The 18,416-nt window shown below is 55.6% G+C and overlaps 1 protein-coding gene across 1 annotated transcript in view; it reads left to right on the top strand.

The window, feature by feature from the left end:
- The window catches only part of ASB18 (ankyrin repeat and SOCS box containing 18), a 44,401-nt gene extending 26,758 nt beyond the window's left edge, over positions 1–17,643 (top strand). Inside the window, 4 exon segments of the mRNA XM_040972429.1 lie at positions 7,408–7,469; positions 7,472–7,881; positions 16,555–16,668; positions 17,458–17,643. Coding sequence (XP_040828363.1) covers positions 7,408–7,469; positions 7,472–7,881; positions 16,555–16,668; positions 17,458–17,643 — 772 coding nt within the window.
- The last annotated feature ends 773 nt before the right edge of the window (positions 17,644–18,416 follow it).

Genomic DNA, 18,416 nt, shown 5'->3' with positions numbered 1-18,416 from the left:
CGCAGGAGCCCAAGGACTTGGGCCCTCTGCTGTCCTTCAGGACATTAGCAGGGAGCTGCATTGGAGGTGGAGCTTCCAGAGCACAAACCAGAGCTCATAAGGGATGCTGGCACTACGGACAGAGGCTTAGCCGGCTATGCCAAGCCGCCATCCCTTTAATCAGGAGTTCTACTCCATGATTGCATACAGGGCTACTCACGCTATTTGCTGCTTTTGGAGCGAGTTTAACAGTCTGTATCTTTAAAGGAAACTTATCGTGTAATTTATTGAATCTACTGCCATAAAACGGCTCCTTGTGGCCCTCATAACAGTAGAATCTGCGAGGCCCCCTCCTGTGACACTGGGACTGTGCGTGTGTGTATTCTGGAGTTCCGTTCTTGCTTTGAGTGTCTTGGTGCTCTGTTAGGGACATGAATGTTTAATATTACTATGCCATCTTGGGTAACTAACCACCCTTGTGTGTAATAATAAAGCCCTGTGGTCTAAAAATCTAGTTGGACACTACAATAGCTAATGCGATGCTAACAGGTCTTCCTCTGGGCTGGTCCATCAGCAGCATGACACACTTCCCTAACTATCTGTTCTCCATGTCCGTGTAATCCATTCACTGCCTCACAGTACCATGGGTGTGGACTCGGGCCACGGGTTAGCTAGCCTTCTGCTCGCCATCTCTCATAGCATTCAGGTGACAGGGACAAGGCCCCCAACTGAAGGTCAACCCCAGAGGAATCTCCCACCAGCAGGGGTGTGGAAACAGAGGCAATTATTTCTTCCCATTTTTCTGCCCATCCCCCTGTCTCCCTGGAGGTCTTTAATTGGACACAGAAGCTCATTTCCTGGCCTTGCTTGGTGTTTCCAACCAGGAGCTCACCGAACAAGAACTTCTAAAAATGCTTTTGTATGAAAGTGAGCATTTTAAAAAGAAACTTTTTCCTATCTTCTTCATTCTATGCGCATGTGTCTTCCGCTGTGAATCTTTTTGCCTGTTTAATTAGACTGTCAGAACTCGTCTTGGTTATGGGGAAAGTTTAAAAGCAGTGAGGAATCAACCACAAGTTGAAAGTTAGAAACACTTCTGTATCTGCAACGGGAAAACTCCCCTGGATGCCTTAAAGAGTGAAGTCAGCTGGGACCCTAGGTGTGGCCAGAGCTCCTCAGCCCGGGACTCCCAGGAAGTCTGGCTGCAAGTGGTAGAAACATCGCCCCCCCTAAGAGCCACCTTGTCAGCCATTCCTCATCCACAGGGCAGCCTGGGCCATCCGTGACACCTGCACCTCCTTGCAGAGGAGCTGTGGACTCCACCGAGCATCGCCTCATCCCCCTGCTCTCCCACCAACGGTCTCCACTTCCAGGTGCCCGCAGTTCTCTGGGGCCGCAGGACTTTCAAGCCTTTGAGCCTGTTAAACACCAGCTCCTCCCACCAACGGCAGGCTTGCAGGGTTGAGAACCCCCGCACAGCAAGAAAGGAAAGCGAGCTTTAATTGGCAAGCCTTTAGAAACCATTTTCTCGGAAAGAGAAGTTCCACGAACGTGGGTCTTCAGCATCCTCGGCCTGCGCGTGGGCCTGGGCCGATGTACCCAGCGCCTCTCCGGGGCCCTTTTCACGCCGCGTTCATGACCTTGAGGAAGGGGTATGTGGAGTCCCGAGTCTTTTTCAGATCCGTGGTTGTCCTGATTTAAAACACAACAACGAGACCTGCTTCCTTCACAGCACACATTATGTGTGCACGTTTGGGGTTTTTTTTTGTCTCAGTTGTGGCATCAACTAAATAATTCAGACCAGGGGCTGTGTCGCCGACCAGCCGCAACACTACCTATGAGGCACATTCCTGAGGGTCTGGGAAAAGCCGGAACCGCAACCGGACCCCTCACAGCCAAAGCGGCCGGGTTTAAACCTTCCTCTCCGCTGCCCCTTTCCCCGTTGGCCTTAGCTTTCCTCCCCGCTTCTCCAACGCTCTCCCCGCCACCCTTCTTTCCGTTCCTCTCCTCGTAGGTCTGCATTGCTTTTGTACCCTTCTCCGCCACTTTTCCCCGTTCTTGTCTCTATGTAGGTCTTACTGCTTCTGTACCACTTCTGTATCCCTCTCTGCAGCTTCTCTGCCCGAAGATCTTAGCCCCTCTTCCCCTCTGCTGCTTTATCCTCCCGTTCCGTCGTTCTTCTCCCAGTCTTTCTCCCCGTCGTCTCCCACCCCACCCTCTTAGCGTTTACCGGCTGCTTTTATACCGCTCTCCACCAATCGCTTCTCCCCGTGGGGCTGCTTGGTGCTACATGATAGGCCAGTAGCTATGACATAATCACAGCAAGGGCATCAGCCTATCCCTGTGACTTCCTGTTTACCTGCTGCGAGGCCAACTCCGCCTCCTGGCCCTGGGCCAGCCGCCATCTTGCGACGACGTCCTTTCCTCTTCCAGAGAGCAGCTTCGGCACCCCGCTCCCCATAGGGCTGGACCTGAGAAAGCAGCTAACCCTCCTAGGCAGGGACAAGTCATCGCATGGCCAGAAGTCATGATGTCTTGCTCTGGCCCAGCAGGCTAGAATCTGGGCAGAAATAAGCAAAACACGGTTTGTAAGGGATGGTCTGGGGCCCCGTGGGAGTCCAGGAGCCAGTGCCTTGTGTGACATGGTGTGGCATTTGCCTAGAACAGGACCTGAGCTCCCAGGTGTGTTGACTGGGTAACACCTGTTGTGCTGTTGACGGCTGTGATCCCATCTGATTAGGGAATAACAAGATGTGCAGCACAGGTGTATGGCTTTTTAACTCAGGCTTGGCTGAATCCATGAGTGTGGAACCCACAGATATGGAGGGTTGACTGGGGTGCCTTTTGTTCTTTTTTTTTTTTTAAGACTTGTTTATTTTTACTGGAAAGGCAGATCAGATTTATGAAGAGGAGAGACAGAAAGATCTATCCACTGAGTCACTCGCCAAATGGCTTTAACAGCTAGTGCTGAGTTGACCTGAAACTAGGAGCCAGGAGTTTCTTCTGAGCCTCCCATGTGGGTACAGGGTCCCAAGATTTTGGGACATCCTCTGCTCCTTTCCCAGGCCATAAGCAAGGAGCTGGATGGGAAGTGGAGCAGCCGAAACACAGAACCAGCACCCATATGGGCTCCCGGCACTTGCAAGATGAAGATTTAGCCATTGAACCTCGCACTGAGCAAAGTACACCTGGGGATGGAGGGTTAACCAGTTGAGTCAACACGCTGGCCCACACCACCACCTTTTAAACGAGGTCTTTGAGGAGCCTGCCCCCATGGGGCACCCCAGACAGAAGCCTCGGTGTTCTGGTCACTTGTCAAGTCCCATCTTATTGCCAAGTTAAAACTTTACCCTTTGAGTGTCTGTCTTGACCAGACACTTCCCAGAAAGCACACTAGCAAGTAAGTGAAAGGGTTCCCCGAGTGCTCATTGAAGTGCAAATTAATTCAGCCTCAGCCCTGGAGCCCTGGAGCCCTGGAGCTGTGGAGCCCTGGAGCCCTGGAGCTGTGGAGCCCTGGAGCTGTGGCGCCCTGGAGCCCTGAAGCCTTGGAGCCCTGGAGCCCTGGAGCCCTGGAGCCGTGGAGCACCTGGGCTTGCGTCCCAGCTCCTCACCTGACTCAACTACCCGGCTTCCTGCCATTCCTGCCACCCATGGGGGAACCCAGGTGGAGCTCGCTGTCAGCTGTCGGGCTGAACGCTGTTTAGAGCTCTCTCTGTCAGATGGGATCCAGCATCTGGGCACAGAAAGACACGCCAAGGTCTCCACGGGCCCGGCCCCTCCGCAGCCAGGGGCCCCTGTGGGGAGACAGGAAGTGTCTTCCACTGACTTGCGGGAAAACTTGGAAATAGAGGCAGGTGAAGGGACATGAAGCCCTCCATCCCACCGCCTGGAGTTAGACCATGAGGGTCTCTCCACCCGGACACAGGGGCACCGAGGATGCCTGCGGAAAAGGAAATGAAGAGGTCAGTTTATTTCGGTGGGGAAAAAAATTGGCATAGGTTTTTTTCATGATACTCATTTTCAGAAACTTTCCAAAGAATATTTCATATACATAGAGAAAGAGAGAACTTCTATTTTTTTTCCCCCTTTTTATCAAAGACTTATTTATTTATTTGAAAGTCAGAGAACTCTTCCATGCATTGGTGGCAATGACCAGGGCTGGGCCATGCCAAAATCAGGGGCCAGGAGCTGCCTACGGGTCTCCCACATTGAGTGGCAGGGGCCCACACTCCTAGGCTGTTCTCCACTGCGTCCACCAGGTCATTAGTAAGGAGCTGGATCAGCTGGGACACAAATTGATGCTCCTGTGGGATACCAGCATAGCAGCTGGCGGCTTTAGCCACCATGCCACAACATACCCCCTCTGTTGGTACTTTTGAAAATAGGCCATGGGCCAGTGTCATGGAGTATGAGTACTGACACCCATATGAGCAGCAGCGTGTCCTGCCTGCCCCACTTCCAATCCAGCTCTGTGCTGACGCACCTGGGTGCATTAGCACCCAGCAGAGGGTGGTCCAGGCCCTGTGTCCCTGCACCCACTCGGGAGCACCCAGGCAGAGGATAGCCCAAGGCCCTGTGTCCCTGCACCCACACGGGAGTCCAGGGAAAGGCTCCTGGTTCTGGTTTCATGCCTAATCCGGCTGGCGTGGCGTCTTGGGGAATGAACCAGCAGGTGAAAGACCCTCTAGCCGTCGAGTATCTATTGTCTATCATCTGTCTGTACCGTTGCCCCTCACTCTGCGACTCTGCCTGTGAAATAGCAAAGGAATCCTTAACATAACAGCAGCTCTGCACAGTGCTGTTTGGAATCCCTGCACAGCACCGTGAGCACCTTCCAGGCCGCCACTCTGCTCCCACACCTCACTTCGCACCGACACCTGCTCCATCCTCTGTCAGTAGGCTGGTCTCATTCCTGTGCTCTGGTTCTGTGGCTTCAACCACTGCCTGCTGTAGGAAAGTGCCAAGGTTTAGCCAATTAGATGCTTATTGTCACTGGAAAGGCTGCCCAGTGGAGGGGGCCAGTATCCCCCAAACCCCTCCATGGCGTCTATGTGGCAAACAGCAGACCCGGCAGCCGCTAGCTAGGCTGTGGCTGGGGAAAGCAGGGCCGCCACTCTTTCCCTGTGGGCTTCCTGGGAAAGGCTGAGCTCTTCCAAGGCAAGGACAGAGGAGGAAGGCATTTGTAAGGGTTTGCCAGCACACGTGGGCTTGCCCACAAAGTGATTCGGAAACCTCCTGCTGCACAGCTGAAAATCCCTGCCAGGGAGGCGAGAAGGGAGCAAGCCAACGCCAGCGCCCTGACTGAACGTTAGCACCCCCGCCATGCCAGTAACGGTGCCAAAGGGCGTGTGACAGCACGGCACCTGTCGAGCTCTCACCCATGGCATCCTAGCTACTTTCAGAGAGGCTAAATGTGAATGACCAAGAGTCCCTGGGAGTAAGGATTTTAGGGTATCTGCTACAAATGACCTTCCCGTAGGCGAATACCAGCTCACCCAGCAACAGCGTGGGGAACCCCAAAGACACAACCCAGCCAAAGCTGACGTCCAACCTGCTGTCCCGGAATCCCTGCCGTGGGCACCAGGATCGAACAGAGATTAAAAACAGTCCCTTCTTGGACTCCCAGGAAACTCAGCGTCCTAGAAGAGGGACCTGACTCGCCATGCCAGCCTTGAAACACTGGGTGAAGCACGCACGATGCCTGGGCCAGCACACACGGCTCTGGAGGAAAAGGAAGGACAGACAGGAGTGTGGAGCTGTCCCGGGAGCAGGAGCACCACCCGTCCCACTGCAAACCTAGAGCCTGCACCGTGGGGTGCGCAGTGAGAACCAGGCGAGATTACAGCCATGGGTTGCAAGGCCAGCTGGCGCAGGCCCATGGCTCACCGTCCTGGAGGTTGTGACAGTAAAGAGCAGGCCACCATGGCATCTGGCAAGGCCTTTGTGCCGATCCATTCTACGGGCCAGGGCAGAGGGCAGGGAAGTGTGCTTGCAAGGGCTAGAGGGGCAACCAGCTGGATCTAACTGCCACTAATGCCTTCCCAGACAGCCACGTTCCCAGGGCCACTGTTGCTGCTTGCACATGACCTCAGCACATACATTTAAACCGTGGTACCCACAGGAGCTAGAGCATATAGCATCCCAGGGCAGTCAGCGGGAGCTTCCCCCAGTGGGGTGGGGGCAGCAGCTGCTGACACTGAGACAGGCGCTGGTCACCCGAAGCATGGAGAGAGGTTTGTTCTTGGGTGTTGTGCTTCTTAGGCTGTGTCAGGGACAAATGAGGAGAGTGGGGAATATTCCAGCAAAGAATGAGCTGGCCTCAAGCAGACAGTGATGGTGGAAGTGGAGGAAGGGTGCCGTTCAAGTGCTTACTAAAAGATGGCTCCCACAGGGCTGAATGACAAGCAGCTGTGAGGGTGGGGGGAGGCATTCAAGGACAGGGGGAAAACAAGGAGCATGTGACAGCAAAGTGAGTCCCCAGGGCGCCCAAGGGGGCTGAGTTGTGTGGCAAGGTGGGGGAGAGAGGGAGAAACCTTTGGTAGCAGGGGCCAGGGAGCCAGGGGCCAGGGACTGAGGGAACCCAGGGGCCAGGGGCTGCGGGAACCTAGGGACCAGGGGCTGTGCTCTCAAATGTGGGTTCTGGAACCTCTCAGCCAAAGACAGTGTCCAGCGGGTAACAACAGCAGGTGTTTCCCCAGTAGAAATGATGAGTGTCCCTGTGTCAGGCCTCCACTTTAGGGGGCACAGACTGAGGACCTCTCTGAGGCCACGAGGTCCTCTGTGGGCCTGCCAGCCAGTAGCCACCACCAGAGCTGAGGGTGAGGGGTCCCCAGTGGTCCGGAGGACGGCAGGAACAGAGCCTGGGAAAGGCCTTGGCGGCAGAGACCACTTCTGGACGGCCGGTGAACCCCAAGGCTGCACGGCTTCCTTCCAGAGACCACTGGGGAAGCCCCTCTCAGTTGAGGGGGAGTCTGGTGGGAGCAAAGGCAAGCCCACAGTTGGGTGTGGTTGGTTTCCACTTCCTGTTCCCAACACTGGGACCCTGCAGTGCAGTGTGTTGCTGCCCTTGAGGCAAGGCTGGCCAGAGAGTCCTCCTAAGGGACTGGCACAGCCCCCTGCTTTCATGCGCACCCGGCCCAGTGCACAGAGCAGTCATTGCACCTGCTGCCTGCCCAAGCGCACCCCGCCTGCCAAGCCCTGAACTCTAACTCTTCCTGTTTCCCACCTGGGACCTGGCCCCTCAGTTCACCTTAATTTCTTGCCCCCAGCTCAGGTTGTCCTCCCCAGTTCTTGGCACGGGAAACCCCAAGTGGCACACTTTTTCCCGGGGTCACCCCACATATTGTGAGGCGCCAGCTCGCCAGTGGTGTGGAGAGCTTGGACGGCTCCCGCTGACTCCCGGGGTGACCGGATCTGACCTCCTTGCAGGTGCGCGCGGGCTCTGCTGGAGCACGGAGCGTCGGTGCAGCACGCGGGCGGTCCAGCCCAGGACACCCATTGCACGTGGCGGCGCAGCATGGCCTGGACGAGCACGCGCGCCTCTACCTGAGTCGCGGGGAGACTGCCCTGAGTACGGCGTGTGGCTCAGTGTGGCAGCCGGACGAGCAGGTGCGCTGCCTGCGCCTATGCGCTCTGCTACTGGGGCACGGGGCGGCGGTGGACGCACGGGACCAAGACGAGCGCAGCCCGCTGCACGAGGCCTGTTGCCACGCACGCCACGATTTGGTGCGCCTGCTGCTGCGGCTTGGCGCCAACGCGGGCGCGCTGGACTACGGCGGTGCCTCGCCGCTGGCACGCGTGCTGCAGACGGCCACCTGCGTGCCCGAGGCAGAGCCGCAGCGCACCGTGCAAGCACTGCTCAACCACGGCTCGCCCACCGTGTGGCCAGACGCCTTCCCCAAGGTAAGAAGCGACCCTGCCAGACTGGCCTGAGCCGCAAGAACCAGGGGGCATCCCCGTGCGAGCTGGGTTACATGCAGCACCCTCCTCTTGAGTCCAGGCCCACCCTGGGGCTTTGTTCAGATGCAGATCTTGGGGTGGGAGTCTGTATTTCTAACGACTGGTCCCGAGACTCCCCCACCCTCACCCTTGTGTCTTTGAAGAGCAAGACCTTGGAGCCTTCCTGGCACTAAGGGTGTCCACCAGCAAGCCAGGACAGATGCCATGGACGCTGGCACTTGGGCACAGCAGGTACATTTCCATAATGCCTGCGATGCACAAAATATTTTAGCAGCTCACTTTTCGGTGTATTTTTCAGAACGAAGGAAATCAGTCTCTTATGGCAATGGACCTTTGATCTGAATGGAAATTACACAACCTGGGGCAAGCTCGGTGGCTCATCAGGCTAGTCCTTCACCTTGCATATGATGGGATCCCATACGGGTGCTGGTTCACGTCCCAGCTGCTCCACTTCCCATCCAGCTCTCTGCCTGTGGCCTGGGAAAGCAGTGGAGAATGGCCTCGGGACCTGTGTGGGACGCCTGAAACAAATTCCTGGCTCCTGGCTCCTGGCTTCTGGCTTCGGATCAGTGCAGCTCTGGCTGTGGTGGCCACTTGGGGAGCAAACCAGTAGATGAAAGATCTCCTCTCTGTAAATCTGCCTTTCCAATAAAAATAAATAAGTCTTTTTTAAAAAGATGAGAGAAGCCCATTTAGGGGTCAGCCCTGTGGTACAGCTAGTTGAGCCACCACCTGTGCCACTGGTGCACTGGCTCCAGTCCTGACAAGGCATCTGGGAAAGCAGCCCCAAATGGCCCAAGTTCTTGGTCCCCTGCCACTCACATAGGAGATCCCGATGGAGTCCCCGGCTCTTGGGTTCGGCCTGGCACAGCCCTGGCTGTTGCAGCCATCTGAGAAGTGAACCAGCATGTGTAAGATGGATCTCTCTCTAACTGTGCCTTTAAAATAAATAAATACATCTTTAGAAAGAGGGAGAAGCATATGTTACTAGTGGAAAATACTTAGGGTGGGAACATAGTTCAAGAGTGATAAAAAGTTTTTTGTTTGCCTTGAAAGCATTTCCATTTGAGGGATGTTTGCCCAATTCTTGCCCCTGGGGACAAAAGCCCAAACACCTGCTCCATCTCCAGTGCTGCATGAATCTCCCTCCCTGGCCAGGAAACAGAAGACAAGGCACAATCTTTCATCTCTGAGCCTCAGCGGCCCTCTCCTGAGTCCCCCCGTCCTGTGCCAGCTCCATAGAATGGGCTGCCGTTGGTGGTGTGGTCCAGCTCCTATTCGGCTTAGAAGTGGGCAGTGTGTATGGGAGAAGGACAGGAAAGCATGGTGGGTGCTTTTCCCTGGGAGGATAGCAACCCCCAGTCGATGCCAGAGCATTATGGAAATAATTGGGGTGCCTCTGAGACAAGCAGGATCCTGAGGCTCGCCCCCAAAGAAAAGTGTTCACTGTTACCTCCCGGACACTGCGCATGCCGGCCCCAGCACCTGCAGCCAATATTTGTTGAATGAATGAAAGGGGTGCCCACAGCTCCAGACTCCAAGCCTGTGTTGAACTCAGGATGCACCTCTAGCAGGTGCCCCTATGCAGATTGCCAGAAACTAATGGCAGTGAACTTGCACAGAGACGCCCTGGGGCTGAGTGCCATAGCAGGTGGACACCAAGCAGCCATCTGGGTCCTTTGTGGGGCTCAGCCCTGAAAACCAAACCAGAGGCGTCGCTGCCTGGAGAACCACCCTGTTGACCAGGCCAACTGCCTGATGGTCAGGACCCAGCACAGGGACAGAGATGCGAGAGCAGGTGCAGCCAGGCCTGTATTCTGGAGGGTGAGAGGTCAGGGTGGGGCCAGGCCTGGGAGAGCATCCAGTGAGGCAAGGGCAGGTGCAGCCACCTGCTGCGAGTGCTTGGCCTGAGCAACCAGCCCTCCAGGAGTTTCTCTTCTTGGCTGTCCGCAGGAAGAATTGACAGGGCGATCTCAGTGCCCTGGTCCATTCCCGCACAGCCCTCCCTGCCCATCCTTCATGTGAGAGGGAGCATTTCTGGATCAACCTGCTAAGAAAATGTTGGAGCCCCAGAGTCCCAAAAGCAACTGGGTCCAGCACCCTCGAGGCTGCAGACGCAAGCTGCCCAGAGTCACAGAGGCCGCGCATCCTCAATCCACCACCCTCCCTGTCCACCTCCATGGGAGCCGCTGCCCTGTCCCTCCATGCCACCTGGCTTCTCGTTTGCATTCATCACCTATGACTGGTGAGTTCTAGCTCCCCAGCACCTTGTGTTACTTGCTTTCCCAAAGTCACACCAGCTCCTGTGCGGCAGGTTCATTTCTTCAACACGCATTTCATGGGAGCCTCCGCACTGGGTCCTGGCTTGGCGCTGAGGTCCGAAAGCACACGGACCTCACATAGCTGCGTGTCCGTGGGTCTAACCTGCACCAGTGTGAAGTTGCCGTGCTGCACACCCAAAGCCCATGTCCCCTCCAAAGTACCCAACAGAGGCTTCACCTGCCTGGAGCATCAGGGGCTCTGCCAGGCGAAGCATGAAGGCCAGGAACACCTCTGTGAACAGAGGACAGCGAAATAGGAGAAGCTGTGCGAGCGAATGGCCTGGAAGATGACCCAGGAGTTGGAGAGGGGAGGGCATGGGGCCTTGTGAAGGGGCTGGGCCTGGGCCCAGGAGCGGCAGAGGAGGGGACCCCGTCAAATGAACATTCTAGAATGAGTAAAGGCAGCGCCCGGGGTGGGGACTGAGAGTCAAGCACGGGCTGTCAGGTGAGAGATGCTGAGAGCTGGAATGGGAGGCAGAGGTTGTTGGCAAAAGTGACAGATTCTAGAAATATCTGCACAGCTTCCTGCCTGCCTCTTGTGGGCACTGGCAATGCTGGGAAATCAGAATTGCAGAACTGGGGGAAACGACTTGGCAAATTTGCCCCCACTTCATGGAATCTTGAATGAGAGACTGCTGGGTGGCAGTAGTGAAAGGCCAGAACCCAGAGCAGAGCCCCACGGAGGAAGTGGGGCATCCCCGGGCCCCCTCGGGGGCATGGGGGACCCAGACGAGAGGCCGTGAAGAGCAGGGCACCTACCCTCTTCACTCTTGTTTTATTTCTCCATCTACATACAAAGCAACGCGCCTCTGTGATTCCCCCCTTAATTTTCTTTCTGCCGCCTCATTAGCCGGAGCGAGTGTGCGCGGACACTAATGACATCAGCATGTCAGAGTAATGTGGCAGGCGCCCCTCGGCAGACACAAGGAGGCGGCGGAGATGTTTAAACTGTGTTGGCGTAAAAATAATGAAGGCAGCCAGCTGGCTGGTGAACGGGCAGCCCGCTGCCGGGGAGCCCCGAGAGGTGGAACGGAGGACAGACAGGAAATGATTGCCCCAGACGAGGCAATAAGACTTTGTCACAGTCTGTGCCCTGCGGGTGGGGGCAGGGGAGGAGGAGGGTGGGCGAGCCGTCCCCGGGAGCCATTAAGCATCCTGCAGGGAAGTGACAGGGCCAGCCAGGAGCTGCTAGTAGGCCAGGCCAGGGAGGCCCAGGAAGTGAGAACAACCAGAGGCACCACAGCTAGGACAGCCTGGGTGGAGGGTTGCGGCCAGAGTAGTCGGACTCCCTTCCCATGTGGAAGGGGCAAGAACTCAGGGGTGACCCACAGAATTGACGCCTTACTGGCTGCAAATAGTGCCTGGCTGGCAAGAAATTGTGATGGGCACCAGGCTGGGCTGGGCTGGGTACGCTGGGCTCCTGGGGCCACTGGTCACTCCCTCTGTGACAAATTGTCTTTCCGCCTCACGCGGGGATGGCGCTGGGCTGGGAAGTAAGTTAGAAGCAGGTTGGAGACCTCCGTCATAAACCTGCCAGTGTCAACAGGATGAGCAGTTTCTTTTTATTTTTTCTCTGTAAACAATTTGATTATTTGAAAGTCATAGAGAAAGAATCTGCTTGTTCACTCCCCAGATGGTCTCAACAGGCAGAGCTGGAGCCATCCGAAGCCAGGAGCCAGAAGCCCCGCCAGGTCTCCCACGTGGGCGCAGGGACCCAAGGGCTCGAGTCACTGCTTTTCCAGGCCAGAAGCAGGGAGCTTGATCGGAAGTGGAATAGCTGGACTCAAAGGGGCACCCACGTGGGATGCTGGCACAGCAGGTGGAAGACCTCCGCCCTGCTTTTTTTTAAAGCATGGTTGGTGCCAGTGTTGTGTTGTGCAGGCAAAGCCACCACTGGTGACAGTGGCATCCCATATGGATGTCAATTTGGGCCTCGACTTGTCCGCTTCTGATGCAGTTCCTTGCTTACACATCTGGGAAAGATGGTCCAAGTGGCTGGAGCCCTGCACCCATGTGGGAGACCTGGATGGAGCCCCCATCTGTCAGGGTGCCGGGCCGTCTGCCTGGCTGCCCTCCCATCCCTCTGTGCTGTTCTGTACTGTCCGCTGGGTTCCTTTCAGCTGAACTCACAGTCCTGTTTCCACCGGCTCTGGCCCCCAGGGCAGACACCCCGGGAAACGGGAGTGAGGAAAAACAGAGAAGCTACACTGCTTCTCCTCCCGTCTCGCCCGGCGCATCTGCTCCGTGACTCCAGCGGCCACCAGTCAGCGTGGCCCACGGTGACATGTACAGATGCAAGCCCAGGATTGCCCAGCAGTGCCCTCATCAATGTCACCAAGGAACCAGGTGCGTTCTGCCCCGCCGTGCTTTGCAAATCAGTTCTGTCCTAAGAATGGTTCTTCCCAAGCAGCCTCCTCATTCATACCATTTGCTGATTTTTTCTAGAGGTTCTGAGAAAGTCTCCCCACATTTGCTTACTGACAAGGAAGTGGGATTGCCACCACTGATTTGCTAATTGAACAGCTTAGGCAGACACAGGAAGGAGGAGGGCTGGTGTGTGGAGTTCTCCAGGGCTGGCATCTGGCAGAGAGCTTAACACAGCAGCTCCCTGGGTTTCAGTCTTGGCTCGGCTTCCAGTTCCAGGTTCCTGCAGACGCACACGCCCGCCGGGAGGCAGCAGGTGAGGGTGGGGATGCCCAGGTCATGCCTCAGTGTGGGGACCTGGCTTGACCTCCCGGCTCCTGGCTTCACCGCAGCCCAGCCCCAGCTGTTGTGGGTATTTGGGAAATGAACCTGCGCATGGAAGAGCTCTCTCTGCCTTCCAAATAAGTTTTGGTAAATCAAAAAACAAAAAGAATGGAGCAAAGAAGTGTAAGAAGGAAATAATAGTCACGAAGGATAGAAAGTAGAGTGAGAATCTGCAGACGGGTGATGCTACTGCAGGAACTCGCAGGTCGACAGGAAATAACCAAGGACGTCACAGAACCAGACTGCACCACAAGTCCGAACTCTTCAGTGTTACAAAGTGTGCTCCCTGCAAGCAGGAGACATGTAGCTGTGTACATTTTAGAAAAGAAAGTTGTAAGAAGACATGGGGAAATGCCACATAACATTCAAGGAGAAAACGGCTTATTCTTCAAGGCATAAAAACCCCCCATTCCCCCATGGATCCCGACAGCAACATTAGTATCAGGGAGACTTTGGATACTGTAATCCTAGATTCATCTTGTCTTGATGGCTCAAAAAGATGCCTTCCTCATGCCTTTGTTTGGAGGCTGTTACAGCTCCAGCAAGGTCGAGGCAGGTGCGTGGGAGGCTCTTGCCTAAGGGCTCAGAGAAGGGAGAATCTGTGCCTGGGGCTGCTGAACAGCAAGTGGACAGTGTGCAGCCCAACACAGCCCTGGTGGGCCTGACCTGAACCTTCAACAACAGGGACCAGGATGGGAACAGGGCCAGTGGGAGGAGAGAGCGGAGAGGGAGAGGGGAGGAAGCTGAGTTCGGGCTGAGTCCTGAGGGACACGATGATGACCTTGGCCATTGGAGCTTCAAGCAGAGGATTGCCACTGCCTGACGAGCATCTTGTGTGGATCCACAAAATACTCAAGGAGGGGAAGAGAAACACAGGCGTTCAGGGGCTGTGGCCATGACCCTGTGCAGGACAAGAGTGGCCTGCACACGGCGGGGGATCTTCAAGCACAGCCAGCAGGGATGCTGTGGATGTGGGATGAGTGAGGAGTCAGGATGACTGAGAGCTAACTCACAGAGCGATGGGCTTGTCACTTCCTGGGCAGGGGAGGTCACACAGGGCAGCGGGGCAGGGCAGGTGAAGGAGAGCCCGGATTTTGCAGGGGGGACCAGGGGAATGCGTGAGACAGCCAAGAGCAGCTGGCATGCAGCGTGTGTTCAGTGCTGGAGTCGAGAGAAGCAGGTCACCCCTGTCGGGGTGCGCAGGGAGGGATGGAAGGATGAAGACTCGCCTGTTGCTGTCAGGCTGAGGATCCTGACCCTTGCGGGACAAGAAAGATCATGCTGATGTGAGGAAGCAGTAGAACGGTTCCAGATGGCTCTGATCTCAGTCTCACACCCAAGTTCCACCACATAAATGTGATCCATGCAGATGGAACTTGAACCGAGCAGAACATGACTGCGTCTGGTGCCTGAGCCAGCCCCTGCTACAGCCACGGCAGCCCCTGCTCCGGCCACGGTTCAGCCCCTGCTCCGGCAGCCCCTGCTGCAGCAGCCCCTGCTCCGGCAGCCCCTGCTCCAGCCACGGTTCAGGACACAGGAGGTCTGTAGCAAACACCTGTTATTTCTTCAGATTTGCATTTATTTATTTGAAAGGCAGAGATAGAGATGAAAGAGAAGAGAGATAGGAAAAGGGGATAAGGAGGAGAGAGAGAGAGGAGTTAGAACATAAGGATAAGACAAAGGGTATAGGTCAGAGGAGTCTAAATGAGGACTGATCGGGCCCGGCGTGGTGGCGCAAGTGGTTAAAGGTCCTTGCCTTGCACACCCGGGATCCCATATGGGCGCCGGTTCTAATCCCGGCAGCCCCGCTTCCCTTCCAGCTCCCTGCCTGTGGCCTGGGAAAGCAGTTGAGGACGGCCCAAAGCTTTGGGAACCTGCACCCGCGTGGGAGACCCGGAAGAGGCTCCTGGCTTCGGATCGGCATAGTATCGGCCCGTTGCGCTCACTTGGGGAGTGAATCATCGGACGGAAGATCTTCCTCTCTGTCTCTCCTCTCTGTATATCCGCCTTTCCAATGAAAAAATAATAAAAATAAATCTTTAAATGAGGACTGATCAACAAATCCAATAGCTGGTTCCTTGTGGGGAAAATAAGACAAATATACAAGAAAAAAACTGAACCAGAAGGCCCGACGAGATAGTGTAGTGGCTAAAGTCCTCCTCACCTTGAACGTGCCGGAGTCCCATATGGGCACCAGTTCTAATCCCAGCAGCTCCACTTCCCATCCAGCTCCCTGCTTGTGGCCTGGGAAAGCAGTAGAGGACAGCCCAAAGCCTTGGGAGCTCTCTGTGTCTCCTCCTTTCTGTATATCTGCCTTTCCAATAAGGAATAAATGAATCTTTTTTAAAAAAATTGAACCACAAAAAAAAATTGAAAATACAATTGCAATGAGTTTCATTTGAGAAAAATGGTGCTTGCTCTGTGTGGGGAGCTGTCCCTGGCTCTCCCTGCCCGAGGCCATCACGGCACACTCCCATCCTTCCCCACACCAGCTGGGTGTGGCGTTTCTGCCAAGGGTCCCCCACGAAAGGCCGGCAGTCTGGAGAGCCCACCCCTTGACTCGCCTTCAGATCTGGCAGAGCCCCAGTGCACTGCCCTCTCCCACTCTGCTCCTGCACGCCGCATCCCCCACCTCGCCAGTGAGCACTTCCCAGCCTCCCGTGAGCCTCTATTCAGTGTGAAATGTCTTTAAGATGAACAACATGTTCTAGGAAAATGCAGATTAACAAAATAGCCCAGTATACATGGAAGACTCTGACAATGGCCATCAAGTGCCAGGCTGTGATAATACGGAAATGCAAGACCCACCAGCCCTTGTCCTAGAAACAGACGGTCCTCGGGCAGTTAGCTTCACTAAGTTAATATAATAAACAGATGTGAAAACCTAGCAAAATAGCTCTACAAATAAAGCTACGAGCCAAATTGAGTTGTTAAAAGAAATGCAAAAACCTGGGCTTATTGAATTTGGCATTATGCTTAACAATTATGAGATTGGTATATGCTGTGGTTGTTACTTATGTGTTTTATGTATATTTATGTATAATGTACACACACAAGTCCACTGGTTCACTCCCAGATGTCAGCAACAACTGGGGCCAGAGTTGAGTGCTGGGAACTCAGCCCATGTCTCCATGTGGGCCCAGGGACTAGTGTCCTCACTGCTGCTTCCCAAGCGGCATGATGCAGGGATTAGGAGTGGGGCTGGGGAGCCCGTGCTCGAACCAGCCCCTCTGGCATGGCTAAATGCCTGCCCCAAAAGTATATTTATTTATTTTTTAAGTGTGTCCTGGGGTACCAGAGCTATGGCTTAGTGAGTAAAAATGCTGTCTGCAATGTTGGCATCCCATGTCGGAACCGGTTCGCGTCCCAGCTACTCCACTTCCCATTCAACTCCCTGCTAATGTCCCCGAGGGCGGCAGAGTATGGCCCTGAACCCACACATGCTGTAGTCACGTGGCAAGGGAGTGGCAGACATGAACCCCAAGCCTCCCCCAACCATGTCCACCGTCCCCGGGCCTGGTCATCCTGGTTGTGTCCACCCCAGCAGGTGCTGAGGAGCTGTGCGGCCACCCCCAGTGTCATTGAAGTGCTCTGCAACGCCTTCTCTCAGCTCTGCGTGGCCGAGTCCTGGCAGGAGGCAATCCCAGACGAGGTGCTCCAGGTGAGGGAACCATTCAGCCTTGGCCCAAGCTATTGGGGAAAACGCTGCGTCCATGCTGAGCAAGCGGTGCTCTAGTCATTGTTGCCCGAGAGAACAGAAGAGATACTTGCTATCCTAAGTCATCCAATGATGACGAGACGGTACAGGAGGATCGCATGGGCTGTGTGAACACTACGCCACTGCGCTTGCAGGTCTTGAGCAATCCTGGAGACGGATACCCTGGGAAGAGGAGAGGGGAAGCAGCGATAACTGGCTTACAGAATGCCAAAGCGCTTTGACTGGTGCCCCGAGAGAGGCGGCATCAGAATGGCTCTGGCTCCAAAGCTGGAGTGCCCGTGTGCCCCACCTTCTGATGGTTTGGGATCTGCCCGAGGCAGCCATGGGCCTCATCCGCGTCCACCACAGAGATCACAGGATCAGTGAGCATAGGGTGAGATCAACTGTCGCCAGAAGCCACTAGAAAACGTTCCCTCCTGTCGCATTGGCCCAAGTCACGTCTCTAAACCCCAGGGTAGTTGGCTTGCACCCCGGGCTCCTAGGGCCAGCACTTGCCCAACAGAAGGGCTCAACTGGATCAGATGAGGTCAACAGGCAGCCCAGGAGGGAACCATGCGGCTGTGGGGCTGTAGGGCACAGGGGTTGAGTGGAGCCAGGATGGAGGGCACAGAACCCCAGTGCAAATGCTCTGAGCTAGTTGAGGTACTGTGTGAGGCCATGTGTATTCCCTAGGGGGTCTCGGCAGGCAGAGGACCATGAGCGACCCCTGATGCTGCACTCATTCCCTTCCAGAAGCACCCCGCCTTCTACCAGTCCTTCTTGGCCCTGGCCCAGGGCCCGTGCTGCCTGCAGCACCTGTGCCGCTGTGCCATTCGCAAGACGCTGGGCAGGAGGTGCGGCTGCCTCATCCCCCTGCTCCCCCAGCCTCTACTCCTGCAAGATTACCTGCTCTTGGAGCCAGAGGGCGTTTTGCGCTGAAGATCCAGAAAACCAGAGCCCTGGGCCCTCGCCCCAGTTCCCAGGCTGCCCTCCTGGGAGGCTGGGAGTGGAATAAGCGCCCTGGGGCCTGAACAAGGAGGGCTGGGCCTGGACCCACTCCCTTGCCACTCTGCCCCAGGCTGAAGGAAGCACAGACCTCACCGAACTGCAAGCTCCCCTCTCAGGATTGGTTTTCACACCAGGAGACCAGGGTTCTGGTTGGCCACCAGCTGCAGCACCCCTGAATCACAGCACCAGTTCAAATCCCAGCTGCTCCATTTCCAATCCAGCTCCCTGGTCATGTCCCTAGGAAAGCACAGAAAAATGAGCCAAGTGCTTGGACCCCCAGAAGCTCCTGGTTCCCAGCGTTGGAGCAGCCCAGCTCAGCTCTGACCCTAGCAGCCAGTTGGGCATAAACCCACAAAGTATAAGATCTCTGCTCTCTCTCCCTCTCCCTCCTTCCCTCTGTGTCACTCCGCCAGACACTTGAAGTTTCCTTGTTTACATTCTTCTGCCCTAGACCCCCTCTGCCATGCTGCCCCCAACTCAGGCCCTCAGCCCCTCAGGATACCTGTCAGTCTTCTGTATTAAAAACACAAAGTGGCTACAGGTGACCTGCAGCCAGTGCAAGGGGCATCCAGAAGAGGCTCCTGGCTCCTGGCTTCAGATCGAATCAGCACAGCTCCAGCCATTGCAGCTGCTTGGGGAGTGAATCAACAATCCTCTCTGTCTCTCCTCCTCTCTGTATATCTAACTTTCCAATAAAAAAAATA

Source organism: Ochotona curzoniae, unplaced genomic scaffold (assembly GCF_017591425.1).
Source record: "Ochotona curzoniae isolate NIBS_2020 unplaced genomic scaffold, NIBS_Ocur_1.0 contig_2294, whole genome shotgun sequence".
NCBI lineage: Eukaryota > Metazoa > Chordata > Mammalia > Lagomorpha > Ochotonidae > Ochotona > Ochotona curzoniae.
This window is presented reverse-complemented; position numbering and strand designations above follow the sequence as displayed.